Below are 26362 nucleotides of genomic sequence, written 5' to 3' on the forward strand. Positions count from 1 at the left end.
TGGCTCAGTGGTAGAGCAATCGCCTAGCATGTGCGAAGCCCACAGAAAAATAAAATAAAATAAAAGTATTGTGTCCATCTACAACTAAAAATAAATATTTTTAAAAATGCAAAAGTGTGAAGATCACTTATTATGTTAATCAGTATAATCATATGGTACAGTGGATAGGGTATGGGGAGAGAGGCAACACAAGAAGCTGGAAGCACTGACTGCCACTGTCTTCACTTAGTGTGCTTTCTGACCTTTTGCTTCTTTCCCCTCTTCCCTTTTGTGCTACACACTAACCCTACTAAATCATCAGCAGTTCTTTGAAGATGTCTTTCTGCTTGTCCCACACCTGGAACACACAGGTCTGTGGAAGTCTTTTACTTCATCCCCTTCTCTGCTCCTTCTCTTTGGATTGAACTTATAGATCACTACCTCTGAGAAGACTTGTTTACATCATAACACCCCACGTTGCCTGAACCTGTCACAATGTGTTGGGGACTCTGACGCCAGATCTGTATGTTTCTGAACCCTTGATGTCTAGCCACAGGGGCCATGTAGTTATTCTAACTATCAACAGGTATTTGTTTGCTAGGGCTTTAAGCAGGGAAATAAACTAGTGAAGAAGTGCTTGGTTCCATGCAAGACCCTGTTGAATCTTCTCAGTCACGTAGATATAAGCCAACTTAATTCATTTTCTTTGAGTAGCTATACCCTCACTACATTGGTGAAATAATGCAAATATGCATAATCCAGTTACCTTCTGTTTCATGGGGGTACCCTTTGCAGATTATTTTTGTTTTCTTTTATCTTTGCCCCCATACCCTTTTGAATGTTAGGGGATTTGTATTCCCCCAGCTGGGTCCAGGGGAATGGATTGGGCCTCAAGAGATTGGAGAAGAGAGGAGATGGGAGAAATAACTGATGAACTTAAGGGTTCCCATCAAATGACTACAGATATGACTTAGGAATGACCAGTGAGGAAATACCTGTGTAGGAATTTCTAGAAGCCATGATCCGTTCATTTATTTTTGGTACTGGGTATTGAACCTAGGGGCATCTAACCACTGAGACACATTCCCAGCCCTTTTTGCTTTTTATTTTGAGACAGGATCTCACTAAGTTGCTTTGGACCTCGTTGAGTTGTTGAGGCTGGTCTCAAACTTGCCATCCTCCTACCTCAGCCTTCGGAGCCACTGGGATTACAGGCATGTGCTACCACACCCAGGTGCCATAACCTGTTTAGAGATTAAAGTTTCTGTGTGATTGCTTTATGTTTCTGATTTGCCTAAGAAAGTGGGTCAGGTTCATGAGTTAAGAAGGAGTGGATAGAAAGAAGTGGAGAGGTGGTGGTAGACCAGAGGCCAGAGGAAACAGAAGAGAAGCCAAGACATGCAAATCCAAGTGAGAAGCAAGCAGCAATGAGCAAGATGTTTAAGCACTAGCCAGGAATCTTCCAACATTTATAAAGACACCAATTTCCTATTAGTCATACAGCATAAGGGCTCAGATTATTTATTTACTCACTGTTTCTAGGGATCGAACCCAGGACCACTGAGCTATACTCCCAGCCCCTAAGTTATTTTATTTGGCTATTAAAACAATGAAGTTAAAAGGCTGAAGTTTTTGGGATCCTCAGATTGTGTTTTGAATGTTCCATCTGGGATAGGAAGCAAAATATGTTTAGGACCTCAGCAGCCATCATGTTAAAATATGTTGGTGTCTACAGCTTGGTGTGGATCTGTAGAAGTTAGTACTGATTTAGGAGAAACCAGTGGTCCCTGAGGGACAAAGATGGACTGGGTCCCACAAGCTGCCTTAAAATTTCTGAACAGCTATTACAGATATCACTCTAATTTGCAAAGACTAGATGGCAGTTAGTTACCTGAAAAGTTATTATCACAACAACTACCATTGACTGGATTTCTGAAAAGCCTCACCCCTCATCCCCCTCAATATTGGGAATTGAACCCAGAGGCACTCAACCACTGAGCTACGCCCTAGGCTCTTTATAGTTTTTGTTTTGTGAGAGGGTCTTGCTATGTTGCAGTGACTGGCCTTGCAGTAATCCTCCTGCCTCAATCTCCAAAGTCACTAACTACTCAGTGTGCCACTCAGTGTGGATATAGTGCCTGAATGTAAAACACAAAACAAGCCGGGCATAGTGATGCATGCCTACAATCCCAGCAACTCTGGAGACTGAGACAAGAGGACTGCAAGTTCAAGGCCAAGATCAGCAACTTAGTCTCAAAATAAAAAGTACAAAGGGCTGGGTAGCTCAGTGATAAAATGTCCCTGGGTTAAGTTCCCAGTACCCTCCCCCACAGAAACACCCCCACAAAACAAAATAACAAAATAAAGGAGGAAGGATGAGGTAATACAGTATCCTAAATCTTCAGAACCCTTGTTAGAAACTTCTCAAATCTATCACCACTTCCAGGCCCAAGCCTTTAGCATGCTTCAGGACATCAAACTTCAGTGCAGTCTAAATAGCAATTGAGGAATGCTTATTCTCAAATTCTTAGACTGAAGAACTAAGAAAAGACAGCTTTCCATGGAAGCTCTCAAGGTATTTGGGAACTTGCATTACATTTAACAAACAGTTGAAAAGAAAGGTACAGTTATATGCTGCATAAGGACATTACCGACCACAAGTATGATGATGGTCTCATAAGATTATGATGGAGCTGAAAAATTCCTGTTGCCTAGTGATGTCATTACCATCTTAACATGGTAGCACAATGCATTATTCACATATTTGTGGTGATATTGAAGTAAATAAACCTACCGCACTAGTAATGTGAAAGTATAGCACATACAATGATGTATAGCACATAATACTTAATATAAGATAATATACCCATTACTGGTTTATGTAATTATATGTTTTTTAATTATTTTAGAGTGTACTCCTTCTACTTATAAAAAAAGTTTACTATAAAACATTATGCCATGTTACACCAGCAGTAACCTTGTACATCTTATGTTTACTTCATCTCCAGTGCATCAAGAGGCCACATCAAGTGAGTGACCTGTATTATCTAGGTTTGTGTAAGTACACTCTGGTGTTCTCACAACAATGAAATTGCCTGTGGATGCATTTCTCAGGAATCACTGTTGTTAAGCAACCCTGAGTTAATTGGAGACAGGAATTACTGTGGAAAGCTTTAATTTATTTAGATGGGGAGTTACTTTCTTTGGTATTGAAGGAGCAAAATGTCTTCTTAATGTATATACATGATATAGACCCTTCTGTATATATATGATAGCACTACTTTTTTTTTTATAGTGAGGGCTGAGGATATAATTAAGTAGCAGAGTACTTGCCTAGCATGCAGGAGACCCTGAGTTCAATCACCAGCACTAAAAAAAACCCATGATGGATTAAATATAATCTTGGGGGGGTTCTATATAGCAAATATATAAATCAATTTAAAGCACAGTTTCAGAAAAGTAAATCACCTCCACCCCCACCAAAAGCCAAAATTTGGACATAAAATGTCATGAGATCACAAAATACTGTAAGTGATCACAATGCCTTATGATATCACTAGCTGTACATATACATGCTATATGGGACACAGAAACATTTCAATTCCTATTTGAATCAGGAACTGAAGCCTCTAGACAGGTCAGTGACACATAGTAATGTAAAGCTCAAAATGCATGTCTCGGGCTGGAGTTGTGGCTCAGTGGTAGAGTATTTGCTTCACCCTTATGAGGCACTGGGTTGGATCCTCAGCACCACGTAAAAATAAATAAATAAAATAAAGGTATTGTGTCCATCTACAACTAAAAATATTTTTAAAATGCATGTCTGTTAGCTAATGTACAAAAGTAAAAGTTCAGCATTTCTTCTTCTTCTTCTTCTTCTTTTTTTTTTTTTTTGTACCAGGAATTGAACTCACAGGCATGTAACCACTGAGCCACATACCCAGCCCCTTTTAAAATATTTTATTAGAAACTGAGTTGCTTAGGGCCTCATTAAATTGCTGAGGCTGGCTTTGAACTTGTGGTCAACCTGCATCAGCCTCCCAAACTGCTGGGATTACATGCATGTGCCACCACCCCCAGCAAAAGTTCAGCACTTTTTAATGTCCATGAATAATGTAGGAAAATTAATATGTTAAAAAGTTGAATGTGTGCAATTTTTAAGTTTATTTTAGGGTTTAAAATTTTTAATTTGTTTTTTAAGGTGATAAATTCTAAGGTAATTTGTTATGTGGTAATAGATACAAATACATTAAGCAAGTATTTTTAAATAGTGAACATAAAGATGAAAAGATGGAAGTGTGAACAACTTGAGGATTCAGTCTAGTTTTTTTTTAAAGATTGCTTTATAGTTTAAGCCAGAAAAGGAAAGCTTATCTCTTTATTTCCAAAAGATTAAAATGATTCTCTATTTTTCCCACGATGTACTTTACTTCAGCAAAACAGTACACGGTGTTATTTTAGCCTCTCGGGAAACATGGCATGTTCAAGTTTGCTAGAAAGAGATAATGATCGCTTTTCTCCATACATCTCACGGAAAGTTTATCGGGATATTGGTCTAGAGAGAAAATGGCGGCGGGGGGTGTGGACGGGTTGGGGGAACCGAATACCTCAGTTTAAGATCAGAAATGGGCAATGGATGACCTAATTTAAAGTTGTTAGAACCTCAGGCCTCCAACTGTGTATTTGTCATCTACATTTTCTCCTTAGAGATTTCGTTAAAAATTTACAAAAGTCCTATAGTATAGTTTTGCATTCTTAAATCAAGATGCTTAAAAAGCATTAGCTGAAATTCTATAGCTCATTAGTTGAAAGTGAATAACAAAAATCTCACTGCCTTCTGAATGCTCGTTCTTATTTTCTTACGAACAGAACAGTATTTTAGATCCAGCATTTCTCCGTGTGGTGCAGATAAGCCATTTTCTATGACTTTTTCTACCTCTGGGAAAATTTATTTCTGAAACGTGTAATTGCTGTGCAATAAGCCAAGTGGAACAGTGACGCAATAATCTACTGCAAGTTGCCTTACAAAAAAATGATGTCATTTGGCGCAGATCTAGTCACTTTTAAACAGGTAGCTATGGCAAAGCTTCCTCCACGTTGTTTCCGATTCCCCCACCCCGATCATGTGCAAGATGCAAAAATACATTTTAAGGGCCTCCAAGCCCATAACTTATGCACCGCAGTGGCTAAGGGTCCACCGCTCCTGCAGGCAGGGAGGGACTGTTGCTAGGGGACGTGCACAACCTAGCATCTCCAGCCTCGACGGCGGCGCTACCGGGGAACGCCGCAAGTGCTCGTGGCCGCAGCACCCGGCTGTCTCTCTTCCTCGGTGGGGCCCTGCTGCCGCGCCTGGCCAGCAGTGGGGATGCGGGACGCCGCCGGCGCGGGACAGCCCTCCCCCACCCGGTTCCCACACTAGCTCCCGCTCCCGTGGCGCCGGAAGTGACGCGCGCTAGGCTGAAAAATGGCGGCACTGGCGCTCGACCAGGGGGAAGGTAAACACCCTCCAGGCCGCGCGCTGGCCCCCTCAGGGCCCCTGCTGGCGCCCCGAGGGGGGCCTTCAGGGCCTGCTCTCCACCCGCTGGCTTCCCAACCTCCTCCCTCTCTCCTAGCTAGGCGGGCTTCCGCTTAGAGACGGTGGCGCACGGGGCCCCCTGCCGGCCGGCCCCGCCTCCCTGGGCGGGCCCCGGGCGGCTCCCGCGGCCCACAGGGGGCGCGAGGCCCGGAGAGGCCCCTGGCTCGTGGCCCCGCACGCCCCGCCCCTTGCCCGCCCCTTTCCCGCCTTCCTCCACCCCCGGCGTGGGTGATCCTGAGGCTCGGCGCGCTTCGGGGCAGAAGCCCGGAGACGCCGTCGTCGACTCCGCCACTGTTGACTCTTCTCTTGCTGTCCACGGCCCCTCAGCCCCTTCCCCCGCTTGTGGCCCCAAGTCGGCCCTCCCGCTGAGCCCCGTTGGGCCCTGCGAGGCCCTCCGGCGTTGGCAAGGCCGGCTCCGGCCCCGACGCCGTGCAGCCTTGCGCCTAGCCCGACTGTCTGGACTCGCGACTCAGTGCTGTCTTCTTTCCCAGGACTGGTTCCGAGGGGGCCGCAGGCACGCAGACTCGCCGCCCGCCGGAGCGCTCCTGCCCGGCCCAGGAGCGGCCCCTTGTAGACGTTGGAGGAGCTTGTCGAGTGCCGTCCCGGCGCCCGACCGCCCACCGTTCGGCCCGCTGGCCCGCTTCTTCCTGATGCAGACTGCCGTCCACTAGAGGCTGGACAGGACCCCCGAGGTGCGTAGCCGCCCCTGGCCGCCGGCCTGCGGAACCCGGGCTTCTCCCGCGGCCCCGAGCAAGGCGCGGATTCCGTGGCCCTCTATACAGATCGAGTCAAACATTTGGTAGACGCCGGGACCTAATTTGTCTATGAGTTGACTTAAATTGTTTGAAATGTAATTTTTTTTTCAGAGAGAGAGAGAAAAAAAAAAAGGAAGAAGAATAATTCAGCCATTTTTTGCAGCACACAGCTGCAGGTACCATGATTATTTCCCCCCTAACCCGTTCCTTCCCTTTAAAAATTCTATTTACGCCTGAAATAGAACTATGCCAAATGTGAGGCATAAAACGTGGAATGGGAAGGTCTGGGTTCGACTGGGTAACTGAGAAAATCGCGTGTTGAGCCTCGCTTAGTTTCTTATATATGAAATCTAGCCAGTAATACCCACATCATAGGGTAGGAAGGACTATATGAGGTCATATATGTGAAAATAATCTATAGCTGTTAAGTGTTGTAAAAACGTAAGGCCATTTTTTAAGTAACCTTTGCCAGAGTGGTTAATGTTGTAGTGGCTAACTGTTGCTGCCTCTTTATTTCTATATTATAAGTATAAGCAAATAAGTATGGAATAGAAAAGCAGTGCAGAGAATCCATAGATATATAATAGTCACGTTGCTTGGCCTTCCTCCTACTAAACGCTAACTGCTTATTTAAATAACGGTATTCTTTAATTCAAATTTAATGTTACTGTAGGGCTTTGCTTTTCATCATCTTAGGCCGCTGAGGCCCCTATTCTTACTCAGAATATTTATTAACACCTTGCGTTTGTTTAGTCTTTTATATTTTCTGAATTTGTCTTCTTTTGTTAATGTGATTAAATTTTAATTTAGAAAATGCTTTTTAAATGTATATGCCCTGATTTTAAAGTCTGTTTTTCATATCTAGGGAACAGGATGCCTGAATACCTCTACCCATTTGAAAATTGTTTTTGAAGAGCTTATAAATGCAGTCATGTTTCTGTGATTCTTAATAGATCTAAAAACGTAGAGAAAATTTCAGCTTTTTGACACTTAATGTAATATTTATGTAATTTTTCATTTTTAATAACCACAACACTTAGTAGGTGCTTCAAGTTACTATCAGTGATGAGGATGTTAATTTCTACTCTCTACTGCTGATTAATTTGGAGAAAACATAGAATAGTAAATATTTGTGGTTTAAAAATTAAATTTATTTGCCAGAATTTGTATGTGTAACAGATCAGTGTGGAATCATACTTACTTGGCACATCAAAAACGTAGTATGGGTTGGCTTAAAAATGGTCCACAAAAAGTGAAGAAGCTTTTTTGGGGTATATTATTTTTAGCTAACAAATGGTTTTCTGAGTAGTTACATGTTTTATTAGATTTATAATTCTCTAGTTCAATATCAGTTGTCTTCCAGGATATGCTTTTGTGTTTTGTAAAAAGGCAGAATAATAAGGCAGGATTAAAATTGCAAGAGGAAGAACCTACTTTAAAGTGGTTGTTTTTATACATTGGCCTTATCTCTTGTCCTGAAGATAAAATTTTGACAAATCACTGCTTTATTGGGAATTTCAGGATTTGACCTCTGTCTTGATTTGGGTTATCTAGGGCTAAAATCTTGGAACCAGGGCTGGCTTGGTTTCATGGGTGTTCAGAAGGAACCCATACTTGTTTTAAAAACTTGCATGTAAAACTGGCATGTACAATGTAAAGGTGAATGGTAAAATTCATACTAATAATTTAAATTTTTAATTTTTCTTAGAATGACATAAAACAGCAAATAAAAACATCGTGACAAGTCAAGAGCCTGAAGAAAGGAAAAAGCTTTATATTTTAGTACCTTTAACAACATTTTTTTCCTGCTTTTGAACAAGGCCCCCCCTCCCACAAATGATATTGCTGGCTCATTGTCAAGTTTGGCCTTTCCCATTGCAAATGTTTTGAGAGTGAATAGCTTAACTGTGAGGAAAATGAACTTTAGTTTGGAGAGGAGTGTGTGTGGATTAATTTATTAGCATATATTTCATTTCAGTCATGAATGCTGTAGCTCCTGTGGGTTTTTTTTTTTAATTGAAGAGCAATGAAAAAGAGTCATTGATGAGACAGTGTAGAATAGTGGTTAATCAGGAAGGCTCTGAAGTCAGGGAGACCCCGGCTCCACAACTGATTAATAATCATAGTCTTGGCAAGTTACTTAACCTCTGAGCTTTGATTTTTCTCATCTTTGAATCAGTAATGGTTATAGAACATGGAGGGTTGTAAGGATTAAATTTATCTATTCATCCAAGTATTTATCAAGCACTTCTTAATGTGCTGAGCACTGTTCTAGATGCTGTGGATACATCAGTCAGTGAAACAAAAAATTATTATTATATTTTTTGTAGTAATGAGGATTTTTTGTGTGCTAGTAAAGCACTCTACTACTGAGATACATCTCCAGCCCTTTTTTAAAACTTTATTTTGAGACAGGATCTGGCTGAGTTGACTAGGCTAGCCTCAGCCTCCTGAGTAGCTGAGATTATAGGTGTGCACCACTGTGCCAGGTGAACAACAAAGATATTTGAAGCAAAAAGTTAATACATAAAATAGCTAGCCTACCCCACCATACTGTGGAGAAAAATAAAGCAAAGAAGATGGGGATTATCTGGTAGATAGGTTGGATCAGGTTTCGAAATTGTAAGAGCGTATTTGGGGAAATGACACTGAAGTAAAGATATGAAGGGAGAGGTAAGTATCTGGATAGAGTGATCCAGGCAGCAGGAACCGCAAGAGGCCTTAAGGTGTGAGTGTGGCTGTTTTTCAAGAAATAGCAACAATAGGGAGCAGAATAAAAGGGTGTTATTGCTATTTTTGGATTTTAGGAATTATTGGAACAACTCTCATAGGTCATCTCTGTCATGACTATATTGTATTGCTGTGGGTCCAAAGTGGAAGACCTGTTTGGAATTAGAAATTTTCCTTGCATATACTGGGGAAGCACTCAACCACTGAGCTATATCCCCAGCCCAGAAATTTTAACTTTGGAATAAAGAAGCTAGAAGCAGGGCATGGTGGTGCATGCCTATAATCTCAGCAGCTGGAGGGGCTGAGGCAGGAGGATTTCAAGTTCAAGACCAGCTTCAGTAATTTAGTGAGCCCCTAAGAAACTCAGCGAGACCCTGACTCTAAAATAGAAAAAAGAGCTGGGCATGGGACTCAATGGTTAAGCACCCCTGGGTTCAACCAATCCTCTATACCAAAAAAACCAAACAAACAAACCTAGAAAAGGCAAAGTGTGTTCTCAGTTTTCTCTTTTTTAATATAAAAGATTCTTAAAGCTCATCTGGCTGAATCGTTGAAGCAAGTAAAAAGAGATAGAAAAATTATCCTTTGTCCTTGATAAGATCTTTGAATTTAGTTAATGATTCTGCATCATGGGCTTTAAAAATTTGCAGGAAATAAGAACAGATAGAAAAATTATCCTTTGTCCTTGATAAGATCTTCAAATTTAGTTAATGATTCTGCATTGTGGACTTTAAAAAATTTTAGGAAATCTGTAACATCAAGACCTTACAAAGATTTAGTTTTGTTGTATAATTTTCTGAGAGAACTAACATGCTGACATTATAGGATCTGTGATTTCATGTTAGAATATAACTTAGAAGATTTGGGGGGTTTTTCACCAATAGAGGCTTTTCCTAGAATTCTCATTGGATCCAGTCTCTAAAGGTTAGGAAAGCTGTTTTCCATGACATCACTTTTGGACTACTTCTACTTGTAGTGAGGAATAAGCAGAAGAGCATTAAAGTCTTCTGATGAAAAATAGCATTGAAGCAGGACTTTTTTTTTTTGTTAGAAGTTTTCTTGTATTACAGGATAACTAAATGCTTACACATACCTGAAATGTGAAATAATTTGGTTACTGGGTGCCAGCCTAGAGGCTGGAGGACTCAGAACCTTTTTTTTTTTTTTTTTTTTTTGGGCCGGGGTACTCTGGGGATTGAACCCAGGAGCACTTTACCACTGAGTTACATCCTCAGCCTTTTTTTTTTTTTTTTTTTTTAAATCTTGAGAAAGCTGAGGCTGGCTTTGAACTTGGGATCCTCCTGCCTCAGCCTCCTGAATGACCGGAATTACAGGCATGCCCCACTGTGCCCAGCTCAGAAACTTCTTAGTAGTGTAGTTAAATGGTCATTTGCAATTTGATACTGAGTTATAAAACTATTTCTTACAAAAGAGTTTCCAGTATCAAACAAAATTATACAGTCCTCTTTCCATATTAAACTGAGTTGTTTCTTAGTTTGAGCAGTGTATCTGAGGGCAAAATCACTGCTAGAAAAGTCTTTCAATTTTTTCTTTTCTTTTAGACTTGTACATTGGTAAGTTGCCTTAAAGATTGTTAAATTTGGGCTGGGGATGTGGCTCAGTGGTGGAGCACCTACCTAGTATGTGTGAGGTACTGAATTTGATCTGCAGCACCACATAAAAATAAATACACAAAAAGTATTGTGTCCATCTATAATATATATATATATATATATATATATATACATACACACACACACACACAAATTACTTTGTAGCTTATAGAAATTGGGAAAATATTATGATTCAGAAATTTTGTTTTTATACATAGTAAGTCTTGCATTCTTTTTGTTGTTGTTGTTTGGTATTGCGCTTAACAACTGAGCCACATTCCCAGCCCATTTTATTTATACACACACACACACACATACACACATATATATGTATATATATGATATATGTTATATAGTACTGGAAATTGAACTCAGGGGCACTCAACCACTGAGCCACATCCCCAGCCCTATATCGTATTTTATTTAGAAACAGGGTCTCAGTTGCTTAGTACCTCGCCACTGCTGAGGCTGTCTTTGAAGTCGGGATCCTCCTGTCTTAGCCTCCTGAGCTGCTGGGATTACAGGCATGTGCCACCGTGCCCTCCCATTTTATATTTTATTTAGAGACAGAGTCTCGCTAAGTTGCTTGGAGCCTTGCTAAATAGTTGAGGCTGGCTTTGAATTTGTGGACCTCCTGTCTCGGCCTCAGTTGGGATTACAGGCATGTGCCACAGTGCCTAGCTTGCATTCTCTGTCTCTCTTTGTTTTTTTTTTTTTTTTAAATATTTTTTAGATGTCAATGGACCTTTATTTTATTTATTTATATGTGGTGCTGAGAATTGAACTCAGTGCCTCACACATGCTAGGCAAGCACTCTACCACTGGGCTACAACCCTAGTCCCTTGCATTCTTTTTTTTTTTTTTAATATTGCAAGTATGACATTTTCTGTGTAGTCATCAAATTTGGTAGAACAATTTGAGGATGAAGGTAGTATAACACTATTTAAATTTTTCATTGAGGATAAGTATATTAATCTCTGAGGATCTGGCTTTTGTACCGTAGCAGTCTTTTCTTTTTTGGGGGTACTGGGGATTTGAACTCAGGGGCAGTCAACCTCTGAGCCACATCCCCAGCCCTATTTTGTAATTTAGAGACAGGGTCTCACTGAGTTGCTTAGCACCTCACCTTTGCTGAAGCTGGCTTTGAACTCATGATCCTCCTGCCTCAACCTCCAGAGCTGCTGGGATTACAGGCGTGCGCCACTGCGCCTAGCTAAGCTTTTGTATTGAATAGCTTAGGGTTTTATATGCATTTTCAGGTAGCTATAGGAGGGATGGGAGAGTGATAAATTACTGCTTATGGCATAAGTATGGAGGGTTAGTTAATTTGAAAATATCTTCTATTTAATTGCTCAGAAGTTTGCCTTCAAATCAGAATGGTAGCCTTCTAACTGAAAAGGAAGCATTTAATTTCTTTGCCTTTAATTTCCTCTTTACCCCCACCAGACTTCTTTCTTTACTGCTCACAAGAGAGTTTGAACTGTTAGAAATTTCTGTGGTATAAATAGCAGTAATAGTCTTCCAAGGCAGAGGTAGGAAGAGGTTGGGGTGTGTGTGTGTTTGTGTGTGTGTGTGTGTGTGTGTGGTCACTTATCTCTTATCACACCTTCAGTGGTACTCAAACTTTTTGGTCCTAGAACCTTTTATACTCATTGGGATCCTAAATAACTTTGGTTTATGTGGGTTGTATTGATTTATACAGAAATTGAAGCTAGGAAATTGAAACACACTTATTTGTAATTCATTTTGAAAAATAACCCATTAAATATGGTTGCTTAAATCACATTTTTAGTTATTTATTTTTTAAAATTATTATTATTATTTTTAATACTTATTTTTTAGTTCTCAGTAGACACAACATCTTTGTATGTGGTGCTGAGGATCGAACCCGGGCCGCACGCATGCCAGGCGAGCGCGCTACCGCTTGAGCCACATCCCCAGCCCAAAATTATTATTTTTTAATTACCAAAATGTTTTTGTTGTTGAGGATTGAACTCAGAGGCACTCAGCCACTGAGACAGAGTCTTGCTGAGTTGCTTAGGGCCTTTGCTAAGTTACTGAGGTTGGCTTTGAACTCAAATCCTCTTGCCTCAGCCTCCTGAGCCACTGGGATTACAGGTGTATGCCATCGTGCCCAGTACATTTTTTATTAAAATAACTCTTCCAAATTAAGAACATAATGAGAAAAGTACAATTAGGCAAGTCTCTTTAATGTCTGATTTAATAAAAGACAACTGCTCATCAACTTCTGCATTTCCATCATGAGTAAATTTCTGGAGATTAGTTTAGTGAGAGAACAGAAAAAGACAATTTTAAAAAATTATTTTTTTAGTAGTTGGGTACAATACATTTATTTATTTATTTATTTTTATGTGGTGCTGAGGATTGAACCCGAGGCCTCATGTGTGCTAGGCGAGCGCTCTACTGCTGAGCCACAACTCAGCCCTGAGACAATTTTAAAAAATTATATTGAAAATAATTTTGACCTTGGGGAGCCCTTTTAGGGGACTGGACTCCCAGTTCTCCCTGAACCATAGTTGGAGAATTGCTGTACTAATCATTCCTATGCACAAAAATATGAGATTTACTTTCCTTTTATAAATTAAAAGATTCTTTTTGCAGTGCTGGGAATCAAACCAGTCTCCTGCATGCTAGGAAAGCACTCTACTACTAAGCTATACCCTCAGTCCCTCTTTTTTTTTGTCATTGTCAAGGTGATGAAATAAGACAAACACTTCAATATTTCTTTCTTAGTAGTAAAAGTATGTGTTGTAGTTTAGTCTACTTTATGATCATTCCCCTTTTGAAAAAAAAAAAACAACTTCCATTTAAAATTCTGAAGGCCAAGTGTAGAGATGTACATGTTAGGTTTATGAACCATAATTTCCCTTAGTCTGATGATCTGTTTTGAAAAGTGAGGATACAGAACATTAAACATTTTGTATGTAAATATCTTTTTTTGAAGATGCTAATGAATTTTTCCCCAGCTTTCAAATAACTTATAGAATTATTATAGAATTATTTGAGTTTTATGTTAATTTTATAATGATTAGTTTGTCCCTTAAGTTGGTATAATTTTGTTTAGAGAATTCTTAGGTATAAGATTTTAAGTATTTTTCTTTTTGTGTTCTTATATTGCCCTTTTTTCTACTTATTTTCAAACATGTGTTTTTGTATTGTAGTTGTTCTTTTTTTTAAAGCCTCACTCATTCTAAGTCTTCTTTTTCCCTTTTTAATAGCATCTAAGGTATGAATTGTGAACAAGTTGGTTTTGTTTAATGTGTTTATTTGTACGTTTGGTTGTTTGATGCCTTAAACATTGATGTTATAGATCAGTGCTGTCCCATTATAATATAATGCAAGTCACACATGCAATTTAAAATTTTCTCATAGCCACAGTTTTCTAAACAGAAGAAACAGGTGAGATTAATTTATTTTAATCTATGTCCAAAATATTTCATTATATAATCAATATAAAATTTGTATAGGATACTTTTACATACTTTATTTGGTACTAAATCTTCAAAATACGATTTGTTTTATACTTAAAGCATTTCAATTTGGACTAGTCCCATCTCGAGTGATTGATAGTCTCATGGCTAGTGGCTTCTGAAACAGCATAGACTAACTTTGGTTAGGGCAGAAAAGCCTAAGGAGCCCATTAGTAAAACTAGAAAATCATACTTCCATGATCAGAACAAATGGAGACCAAAGCTGTTACAAAGTGATGTCCAGTGTTTTTGACTATCAGTACATTTCTTGGTCTCTTATAAACCTGCATTGTGATAAACCCTAGAGAGGATTGGGGTCTGTACAAAAGAGATTGAGGGGGTCTCAAGTCCCTCTGCTCTTGTCAGTGATAGGGAGAATTAGACAAGAGTTGGATAAAGGAAGCCAGCATTGATGGACCAACATTAGGTGCCTTGCTCTGGACTAGATATTTAATTTGTGTTAATTCTTTAATCAGTACCCCAATTCAGTAAGATTATTATTATTCCTAATATAAGGATGGAAACCAAGATGAGGAAGTTAACAAAATTTCAAATTTCTCAGGGTCACACGGGTGGTAAGTACTAGTAAATACTTTTATTTCAAAGATTTTTCTCTTTGACCAAACCGTTTTGTATTTTTTATGAATCAAATTCTAGTCTTAATTCTTTTTATTTAAATGATGCTGATGATCAAACCTAGGACCTCTCACATACTAGGCAATTGTTCTACCACTGAGCTACACCTCCAGCCCTTTAATTCTATTTCTAATGAATTCTATGACTTTTACTAAAAAGTCATTTCTGCTGGGTGCTGTGGTGTATGCTTGTAATCCCAGGCACTCAGAAGGCTGAGGCAGCAGGATTACAAGTTTGAGGCCAGCCTCAGAAATTAATGAAGACTCAGTAACTTAGTAAGACCTTGTCTCAAAATAAAAAATAAAAGGGCTGGGGATATAGCTCAGTGGTAAAACACCCCTGGGTTCAATCCCCAGTACCAAAAAAAAAAAAAAATGTCATTTCACCTGTGAACTATAGTGTCTTTATCCAGTTACAGTTAGTCTTGGTCCTGAAAAGGTGGGCCATATTTAGAGAGGAGTTTCTCTGAAGTTAATTGGGTCAGGTTTATTATTTGGCCTCCAGCAGTACCAAGTGAGGGGACATAGCAATAAGCGCTACCATGAGCCATACTAAGTGCTTTACATGTATTAACTCATTAACTCATAGCAACCCTATGAAGTACATTCTATTACTATTAGTATCTCCTTTTACAGGTGTTAACAGATGTTAGAGCACGGAGAAGCTAAGTAGCTTGCCCCAAGGTTACAAAGCTGATAGGCAGAACCAGTATTCAGTCTCTGCTGTGGGACTTCAGACCTGTACTGTGACTCACTACTTCACCAAAAGACTACATCGTGTTGGTCGGTTAATCACTGAACATTTTATTGTTTTCTGCTTTGTACGTGCTTCCCTTAAAAGTATAAAATACAAGCTGGATGTGGTTGCACATACCTGTAATACCAGTGATTTGGTAGGCTTAGGCAGGAGGATCTGCAAGTTCAAGGTTAGCCTCAGCAATTTAGTGATACCCTGTCTCAAAATTTTAAAAAAGGGTGGGGGGATATACTGCTGCTCTCTCATTGTAGTCTTATTGATAGGTGCACTAGGCTTTTCTGGTAGAAAAGAAGTTACAAATTAGCTATCAAAAATTGGTTTTAGAGGTTGATTGAGATCAGGTAAACTTTACAAATGTGTTGGTAAGACTTTAAAAGTAGCTATAGTTTATTTATTTTGCATATCTACTTAAGTGCCTTGCATATATGTCAAGTTATATAAAAAGTAGGAGAATAAATGAAAATTTTATGTCTCAAAAGTTTAGAGCTGGGCATGGTAATATGCACCTGTAATCCCAGCTGCTTGTTAGGCTGAGGCAGGAGGATCACGAGTTCAAAGCCAGCCTTAGTGAGACCCTGTCTCAAAATAAAAAAAGGGCTGGGGATGTGCCTCAGTGATTAAGTATCCAAGTACCATTGTGTTCAATCCCAGTATTGGGGGCTCTGTAGAGGACTTGACTAGCATGGGTGAAGCCCTAGGTTCAATCCCTAGTACTGGGAAAAGAAAAGAAAAAGTTAGAAAGCATCTCAATCTAATGCTCTTATTTTTATAGATGCAGAATGAAGGCCAAGAAAGTATAAAGAACTTTAATCAAAGTAAAAATATCTCTGTTTTAAAATTTTTAGTTAGATCCTTGGTTTTAATAGGAAAAATCATCTGAGGTAGTAAAATGGGGGAATTTACTCTTAGGAATATGTCTCTCATAACCCAAGAGCAGACATAGACCTGGGTCTGGGGACTGGAAAATGAAGATGTTAAGGAGCACTCCCCATCCTCTCATCTTGGCTTTATTCTTTCTCATTTGACTGTCTTTCTCTGATACTTATCCCACATGGCAGGCAGAAGTGAGTACCCACAGCTGCTCTTTGACATGTTCCAGTTCCAGTTACACCCAGTCAGTGCAAGTCTGTCTCTTTTTCCCTTTTTTTCTTTCTTCTCTCTCCTTCCCTAAATTCTAAATTCTTGACAAAGGGATGTTCATCTTGATTCATATTTCCCATCCTGGTCTGACCATATGTGACTAGGACCAGGACCAGGGAGTGGAAGCCTGCCTGCTAGGAATCCCCTTCAGTGGGCTTGGTGCCCAGGAGTCTGCCTCCACCCCTACTTCATTGCTTTATGATATTTTCATATAGTATCTGGAACTTGGATTGTTTTTTGAGGAAAGTATCCTTTTATTTTTTGGTGTTGGGATTAAACCCAGAGCCTTGGGTATACTAAGTGCTCCTTCTACCACTGAGCTGTATTTCTTTTTCTTTCTTTTTTTTTTTTTTTTTTTTTTTTACGAGAGAGAGGGAGAGAGAGAAAGAGAGAATTTTTTAATATTTATTTTTTAGTTATTGGCGGACACAACATCTTTGTATGTGGTGCTGAGAATCGAACCCAGGCCGCACGCATGCCAGGTGAGCGCGCTACCGCTTGAGCCACATCCCCAGCCCCACTGAGTTGTATTTCTGACCCCTGTATCTCCTTTTTTTTAAAAATATTTTTTTAGTTACAGGTGGATACAATACCTTTATTTTTATGTGATGCTGAGGATCTAACTCAGTGCCTTACATGTGCTAGGAAAATGCTCTACCACTAAGCCACAACCCCAGCCCCCCCCATCTCTCCTTTTAAAAATTTCCTTTAGATTGAGTACTTTTTAGAAAGGTGAATATTAGCTTTCTAGATAGTGATAACTGTTGGATAGAGAGGATTGCTTTCATGTGAAGTGAAATATATAGTATTTCAGGCACTGTCAAAATAACGAGTTAATGAAACAGCACAGTCTACTCTCAAATATATGAATGCTGCTGTTTACCCTTCTGTTATTAAATATTCATTGTCATTATATCTTGACAAAACAGAGTGATAATTGGTGACCATAATGACCCTGAGAAATATTGCAAAATGCCAGACTTTTCATCTAGTTTCTTATTTTTATTCTATTTTGAAAATTGATAATTAGAATGATATTGATAGATCTCTCTACTAACCAGAATGTTTGTTTATCCATACACCACACTATATGAGGTTCCTTTTGTTCATTTTTGTACATATGTTTTATTTCACTTGAAAAATTCTAAGCTCATTGGTTTTACTTTTAAAAATAACCCAGATGGGGTGGGGATGTGGCTCAAGTGGTAGCGCACTCACCTGGCATGCATGCGGCCCGGGTTCGATCCTCAGCACCACATACAAACAAAGATGTTGTGTCCGCCGAAAACTAAAAAATAAATATTAAAAATTCTCTCTCTCTCTCTCTCTAAAAAACAAAACAAAAACCCAGAGCTGGGTACGTAATCCCAGTGATTCAGGAGGCTGAGATAGTGGGATCACAAGTTCAAGGCTAGCCTCAGCAATTTATCCAAGTCCTAAATAATTTAGGAGACCCTGACTCAGAATAAAATGTAAAATTAAAGGAAAAATAAATAAATAAAAAGGGCTGGAGAGCTGGGGATGTGATTCAATGGTTAAGTGCCCCTAGGTTCAATCTTCAGTAATCAAAATAAATAAGGAAAAATAATTCAGATAAAGAAGGCCACATTGACAACTTGCTTTAATCTTGAATGTGTTAGTATAGTAGTTCTGACAAGCATTGTTGATATTGTCTAAAATATGTTTTTTCCAAATTATAGATAACACCCTCTTGTGTTTTATCTTTCCAAAATAAAATCACATAGTTTGTTTTTTTTTAAGATGGGGTCTTGCTTTAGGTAGCCCTAAAATGACTGGGCTTAAGTGATCTTCCCATCTCAGACTCTCAGGTAACTGGAACTATAGGCACAGACCACATGACTGGCTGAAATTATATAGTTCTTGATTAATGGAGTACTAATAATTTTTTTTTTAAAGAGAGAGTGAGAGAGGAGAGAGAGAGAGAGAATTTTTATTATTTATTTTTTAGTTCTCGGCGGACACAACATCTTTGTTGGTATGTGGTGCTGAGGATCGAACCCGGGCCGCACGCATGCCAGGCGAGCGCGCTACCGCTTGAGCCACATCCCCAGCCCACTAATAAAATTTTTGATGTTAATTTCATTTTGTTCATACTTAGATAAGTAAACATTTAATGTGGTTTGAATCAATAGAACTTAGAGACAAACGGGTCAGTCATGGTGGTGTATACCTATAACCCCTACTACTCAGGAGACTGAGGCAGGAGGATCACAAATTTGAGATCAGTCTAAGCAATTTAGCGAGATCTTGTCTCAAAATTAAAAGTTAAATAATAAAAAATTTAAAAAGCCTTAGGATGAGCTGGACATGGTGGCACACAATTATAATCCCAGTAGCTCTGGAGGCTGAGGCACAAGGATTACATTCAAAACCAGCCTCAGCAAAAAGCAAGGTGCTAAGCAACTCAGTGAGACCTGTCTCTAAATAAAATACAAAATAGAGATGGGGATGTGGCTCAGTGGTCGAGTGCCCCTGAGTTTAATCCCCAGTAGCAAACAAATCCTTTAGGATATAGCTCAATGGGAGAGTGCCCCCAGAGTTCAGTCTTCAATATTATAAGAAGCCACAAATGGAGAGAAGGAGGTACCTAGAATGCCTCTTGGTAAGATAGAGAATACAAAAGGAAAAAAAAATGGTTAAGGGGATGATAGAATTAGGATTCTGTTTAGATATGTTGTCTTTGAGGTAATAAAATGGGATCATCCCTTAAATAGGCACCCAGAAGTGTCTACTAGGCAATCAATTAAACCTATATAGGGCTTGAGTACGGGTAGAGATTTGGGCAGATTATTGAGGTATTGGTGAAAATAGGTCTTAGTAGAAGCCATGGTTTAGCTAAGATCATTTAGGGAGGCACAATATTTAGATTAGAAAAGAGCAAGAACAGAATCCTGGGCAACACCAACATTTAAGTAAAACAAGCCCATGAAGGATATTGAGAAATGAGCAGCCTAAGCATAGGGAGAGAAACAGGAGAATAATGTCATGGAACTGAGAGATAATCCAAGGTCATTAAGTATGCTACAGAAGGATCCAGAGAAATAGGGACTATGAAGTGACCATTGGAGTTGGCAATTAGGGTCTTTTAAAGATTTTTTTTTTAATAAGCTTTAAGAAAACAACAATACACTCTGATTGCACATAGATTAAAACATGCAGATTGGCAGATAGGAAAGGACAAAAAGTAAAACTGCCTGATACTCTCCAAAGGTAACCATTTTTAACATTTTCAGCATAGTTTCTATTTAGATTTTTTTCTTAGTAAAAAGATGACCTTATACCGTGATAACTGTTGATTAAATGGGTTAAAATGTCAAGAAGTTAAATGTCATAGACAACATATTGATCAAACAAAGTAGTAAGTGTAGTGATAACTTATGAGAGTAGAGGAGTGGTGTAATTAATGTGGTTATGGAAGCCAACTTTTCCCTCTCAGCAACTAAGGCTCAGCCACATTCTGTGTATGGAGGGGTTCCTGAATGATACATATCTCCATACTTACTGTAGAGCCTAACACAGAGAAATGTTTTTCTTTTAGTTAAGGATGAGGTATTGGTAATAGAGTGTTGAGATTAGTGGGAACAGCCTCCTAAAGAAGGAGGTAGAGCAGGTGAGAGCAGTCGACTGTGTTGTCTGTTGTTTCACTGGTCCATTCAAACACCCAGGAAAAAGAAAACTTGGGAGATTGGCTCTCAGCATTGCCACTTATGGGGATTCAGAGCCATAGATGTTGGCTGCCATATCCTTTGATTGCACTGTTCTAGGCTGGCATGGTCTGTGGATAGTGGTCCAGCAGATAGCTCAAACATGATTCCAGATCATGAGATGTTACAGACAATACTTTATAATTGGTATAGTATTCTTTGTCAATATTGCTTGTCCTTATTTGGGATCATCTTTCATTGTACATCAGTGCACACCAATGGGGAATGCCCTCACAGCTATTCAAAGAAAAGAAAAGTCCATAGGCACTGAAGGTCTCCCCCCAAATTAAAGGATCAATCAACATAGTTTTGTTTTAGCAGGGAAGATAGAGAGGGACAGGCAGAGGGGAAAAAGAAATGTAGATTCTGGCAAGAGAGTGATTGCTCTTATATGGGAAGGTCTAAGCTGTAAGAGGATAGAGGTAAAGTTAAGAAATGATATATTAGGGCTGATGTTGTGGCTCAGTGGTAGAATGCTTGCCTTGCAAGTGTGAGGCACTGGGTTTGATCCTCAGCACCACATGAAAATAAAGATATTGTGTTCATCTACAACTTAAAAAAAAGATATATCAAATGAAAAACATAGGAGGGAAGGTTAAGTGGAAAGTTTAAGATTCCAGATGTGAGCCAGATGCAGTAGCACACACCTGTAATCCCAGCAACTCAGGAGGCTGAGGCAGGAGGATCTCAAGTTCCAGGCTAGCCTGGGCAACTTAGTAAGACCCTGTCTCAGAATGAAAAAGGATGGGGAGCTGGGGATGTGGCTCAAGTGGTAATGCGCTCGCCTGGCATGCGCGGGGCTCTAGGTTCAATCCTCAGAACCACATAAAAATAAAATAAAGATGTTGTATCCACCGAAAATTGAAAAATGAAAAAGGATGGGGATATAGCTCCGGTGGTAGAGAGCCCCTAGGTTCCATGCCTAGTACTGAAGGAGAAAAAGTTCAGTTGTGGACCAGTTCTGGGTCAGGTCAAGTCTTAGAGATTTGGGAGTAGAGTGTGCAGTGGAATTAGGGAGAATTTATGAGGTTGTTAAGAAGCTCTGACTCTAGTTTTTTTGTTGTTGTTGTTGGACACGATACCTTTATTTCATCTATTTTTATGTGGTGCAAAGGATCAAACCTAGTGCCTCACATGCTAGGTGAGTGCTGTACCGCTGAGCCACAACCCCAGCCCACTTTCAGTTTTCGAATGGGTTATCTTTGGTGAAAGTTGAATAGAAGCTGACTTAGGTGCCTGTGTATCAGTGAGTGGGACTGATTGATCAGGAGGTGTGTATATGATAAGTAACAAGGGGCAATAGAAGATGGATTTTTGTCTCATTGAAAGGCCAATTTTTAGGAAAAGGACAGATTTTTAAAAATCAAGAGAAATTTAGGCCTGTAAGCTATAGAAGAATTTATTTTTTCTAAGATGGGTGAGGTTAGAAATAGGGGTAGAGGGCAGGAGGCTTGGCAGCTATGACTTTGAGAAAGACTATGTCATGTTGTTTAAGTCGTTATGTGGAGGGAACTTTATGGACCAATATGAGCATACAAGGAAGATTGTGTTCATTGAAGCAAGGTTCTACAGGGCAAAGTGGAAAGGGTTGAAAAGGCATTTGGGAATGGGAGAGGGGTGATTAGGGAGGAGAATGGGAGCTGTGTGATTCAAGTTAAGAACAGGATAAGGGGCTGGGGTTGTAGCTCAGTGGTGGAATGCCTCCCTAGCCATGTGTGAGGTGTTGGGTTTGATCCTCAGCATCTCGTAAAAATAACTAGAATAAAGGTATTGTGTCCATCTACAACTTAAGAAAGAACAGGATAGGTGGGTAGAGCTTCATGTCTAAAGGAGAAAAATGCTTTATTAATAGTGTAATAGACTGAATGAATTTATTCTGCTTCATTTAGATCTAATTTTATTATTATTTTTTGTGATGCCAGGAGTTGAACCCAGAGGCTTGTACGTACTAAACACACATACTACTGAGCTACAACCCCAGCCCTAGATCTAATTTTAACTATCTTAGCTTTATTTCTCTGATATGCAAAGATTATATATTCTCTGATATGCAAAGAGACACTGATGTCTTGTATAGAGGAACAGAATCCTTATGTATAACTTATCATTATGTATAATCCATATGTATAATTTAAGTATAAAAGCAATATATTTTTTGTTTGTAACCGTATTTATTTTGTGTGTGTGTGTGTGTGTGTGTGTATACACACACACATTAAATAAGATCAATGAGGTAAGCAGAAAAGGAAAAGACATCTCTTGAAAACCTACTTACTTGGGGACATCATTTTTTTTAGTTGTTGATAGACCTTTATTTTATTTATATGTGGTGCTGAGAATTGAATCCAGTGCCTCACACATTCAAGTGTGCTACCTCTGAGCCACAGCCCAGCCCCATCATTTTGCTTTTTTAATCTAAGCAAATACATGCATATTTATTTCATTTTTGAAGATAGTATAATGAAGACTCCTGCTTGTTTTTAGTATAATATCTAATAAAATATTCTTTGTCAGAAAGGTAGATTGCTGCCATCATTCTTTATATGTGTGTGTGGAACTGAACCTAGGAGAATTCTACCTCTGAGATACATCCCCAGTCCTTTTTTTTAATATTTATTTTTTAGTTGTAGTTGGACACAGTGCCTTTATTTATTTATTTTTTAGTTATAGATGGACACACAATATCTTTATTTATTTTTATGTGGTGCTGAGGATCTAACCCAGTGCCTCACACATGCAAGGCAAGTGCTTTACCACTGAGCTCCAGCCCCAGCCCCAATACCTTTATTTTATTTATTTATTTTTATGTGGTACTGAGGATCGAATCCAGGGCCTCACATGTGCTAGGCAAGTGCTGTCCTCTGAGCCACAACCCCAGCCCCCCCAGTTCTTTTTAATAAAAATTGTCTAGGTGGACTCTGAACTTGTGATCCTCCTGCCTCAGCCTTTTTTTTTTTTTTTTTTTTGGTACTAGAGATCGAACCTAGGGGTACTTAACCACTGAATCATACCCACAGTTCTTTTTTATTTTTTATTTTGAGACAGTATCTCACTAAGTTGCTTAGGTACTTGCTAAGTTGCTGATGCTGTCCTTGAACTTCTGATCCTCATGCCTTAGCCTCTGGAATTGCTGGGATTACAGGCGTGAGCCACCATGCCCACTTTTACTATTATTATTAAATGTTATAGTAATCCGTTATAGGACTGCAACATATTTATTTAATAGTCTGTTGTTGAATTTTTTAAATATTGCTTTTGAAGGGTCTCACTGTGTTGCCCAGACACATCCTTAGCTCATGGGTTCCAGTGACCTTCTTGCCTCAGCTGAGACTGCAGGCATGTGCCACTATACCCAGCTACTCTCTCTCTTTTTTTAATTATAAATAAGACTAGGTAGGTGAGGTGGTGCACACCTGTAATCCAAAGCAACTTCCAGTGGCTTAGAAGGCTGAGGCAGGAGGATCGCGAGTTTGAAGCCAGCCTCAGCAAAAAGTGAGGCACTAAGCAACTCTGTGAGACCCTGTCCCTAAATAAAATACAAAATAGGGCTGGGAATGTGGTACAGTGGTTGAGTGCCCTTGAGTTCAATCCCCAGTACCCATAAGTAAATAAATAAATAAGGCTAGAAAGGCCTTATATATATATAATTTGACATATTTATCTGATTATTTTCTTTGGGTAAATTTCTTTTGCTATAATATCTTTTTTCCTCCAAATTTAATATTTGGCTATGAAATCCTTTTTGTGTTACTCACTTTGGAACATATTTAAATTTATTTGATGAAGTCAGGTGTGTTGGTACATGTCTGTAATCCCAGCTGCTGGAGAGGCTGAGAGAGGAGGATTGCAAATTCAAAGTCAGCCTCAGCAACTTAGGGAGGCCCTAAGCAACTTAGTGAAACCCTGTCTCAAGATAAAAAATGAAAAGGGCTGGGGGATGTGGCTCAGTAGTTAAGTGCCCTGGGTTCAATCTTTGCTACCACCCCCTCAAAAAAAGAAAAGAAAAATTATTTGATAAGCAGTGTAAAGTTGATAGAATAGGTAAATATTGTTTATAAGTTAACAATTTACCACTGTTTGATAGATAACATCTGTAATGAATTATTTTCCTCTGGGAAACTGAAAACATTTGTCTTCATACCTTCAGATTTTCTTCTCCTGAAGGATTTGTACATCTAGGACTTAAGCAGTAGAACCGAGATAATTATAAAAATAGTTAAAACTTTAAGTTAGTAATGTCTTCTGAATGCATGGAAATGTTAACACTATTTTCTTTGATTACTTTTTTTCCAGGTGATTCATGGCAGGGGACGTGGAAGGATTCTGTTCCTCCATCCATGACACCAGTGTCTCTGCTGGGTTCAGAGCACTGTATGAGGAGGGATTGCTTCTTGATGTCACTCTGGTTATTGAAGATCATCAGTTCCAGGCCCATAAAGCACTCTTGGCCACCCAGAGTGATTACTTCAGAATTATGTTCACTGCAGACATGAGAGAACGAGATCAGGACAAAATTCATTTGAAAGGTCTAACTGCTACTGGTTTCAGCCACGTCCTTCAATTTATGTACTATGGAACTATAGAACTGAGTATGAATACTGTTCATGAAATTCTTCAGGCCGCCATGTATGTGCAACTTATAGAAGTGGTGAAGTTCTGCTGCTCTTTTCTCTTAGCGAAAATCTGCTTAGAAAATTGTGCAGAAATTATGAGACTCTTAGATGATTTTGGTGTAAACATCGAGGGAGTCAGGGAGAAGCTGGACGCCTTTCTGCTAGACAACTTTGTGCCACTCATGTCCAGGCCTGACTTCTTGTCCTATCTGAGCTTCGAGAAGCTCATGTCTTATTTGGATAATGATCATCTGAGCAGGTTCCCAGAGATAGAGCTGTACGAGGCTGTGCAGTCTTGGCTGCGGCATGATAGAAGACGCTGGAGACATACCGATACCATCATTCAGAACATCAGGTTTTGTTTGATGACCCCATCCAGTGTTTTTGAGAAGGTTGGTGCATTTGAAAGCAATAGACAGGACTCATCATTTAGTTAAGGCAGTATGTCTTTATAGCTAAGATTCCAAGATTTGGTCAGGAACCAGAAAATGAAATGAATAGTTTGTAAGAATAGTTTATAATAAGCCTGATTTTGTTGTAGCTTATACATTTAGGATTTTTAAAATACATTTTGTGGGTGAAAAATGAGGTAGAAATGATTCATTTTTAAAGTACTTTTAAAGTTGAATCATAATTATTTGATATAAATTATTGCAAGTTTGCTTTACCTTTTCTTTTCACAAAGTAATTAAATCTGAACTGGGTCAGGCTAACTATTTTTAAAAATTAAGTAATACATGCTGGATTGGCATTGAGAGTTTTACAGTTTCTTACAGTACACATTAATACAGTTTCTTATTCTTCTAAAATATAATTAAGACACATAAAATAGCTCTTGAAAACCAACATGCCATTTTAGTGATTTTCTTCACTACTCTCACCTAGTTCTTTTTCCTCCCCCATTTCACTGGGAATACTAACTACATTTAACTGTGAAAACATGTTACATGTCTAAAAACATTTTGGCATTTTGAAACAAGTAGACTATAAATCCTTAATCTGCATTGATCAGACATCACTGCACATATTATCATGTAAATGATTCTTTCTTAAAAATACTCTTTATTCAAAATAATCTTGGCCTTTTTGCATGTAAGCATTTTTATTTTTATATCAAGAGTCTCACTTGTGATCCATTCTTGCCCAAAGAAGAGAGAGTAGTTTAAGTAATTGCTTAACTTAATTGGTTTCTAATCATATGGTTACCTCTGGGGCTCTGTTTACCTCTTGCATCTTTTCTTCTTTCTAGAAAGCACACAAAGCTTGGTTGACATCCTTCATGTTAAACAATTCCTCAGCTTTAGTTACCAGACCTGGTGATAAAAATATAATATTTGCAAAGGAGGGTT

General features: G+C 39.0%; 1 protein-coding gene across 1 annotated transcript in view; it reads left to right on the top strand.

Annotated features, from left to right (window-relative positions):
* Window positions 1-5802: 5802 nt before the first annotated feature.
* The window catches only part of Klhl15 (kelch like family member 15), a 43132-nt gene continuing 22572 nt past the window's right edge, over window positions 5803-26362 (top strand). The window contains exons 1-2 of the mRNA XM_026401389.2: window positions 5803-6246; window positions 24694-25405. Coding sequence (XP_026257174.1) covers window positions 24701-25405 — 705 coding nt within the window. The 5' untranslated portion in view covers window positions 5803-6246; window positions 24694-24700. The remainder of the gene's footprint in view (window positions 6247-24693; window positions 25406-26362) is intronic.

This window comes from Urocitellus parryii, chromosome X, assembly GCF_045843805.1.
Source record: "Urocitellus parryii isolate mUroPar1 chromosome X, mUroPar1.hap1, whole genome shotgun sequence".
NCBI lineage: Eukaryota > Metazoa > Chordata > Mammalia > Rodentia > Sciuridae > Urocitellus > Urocitellus parryii.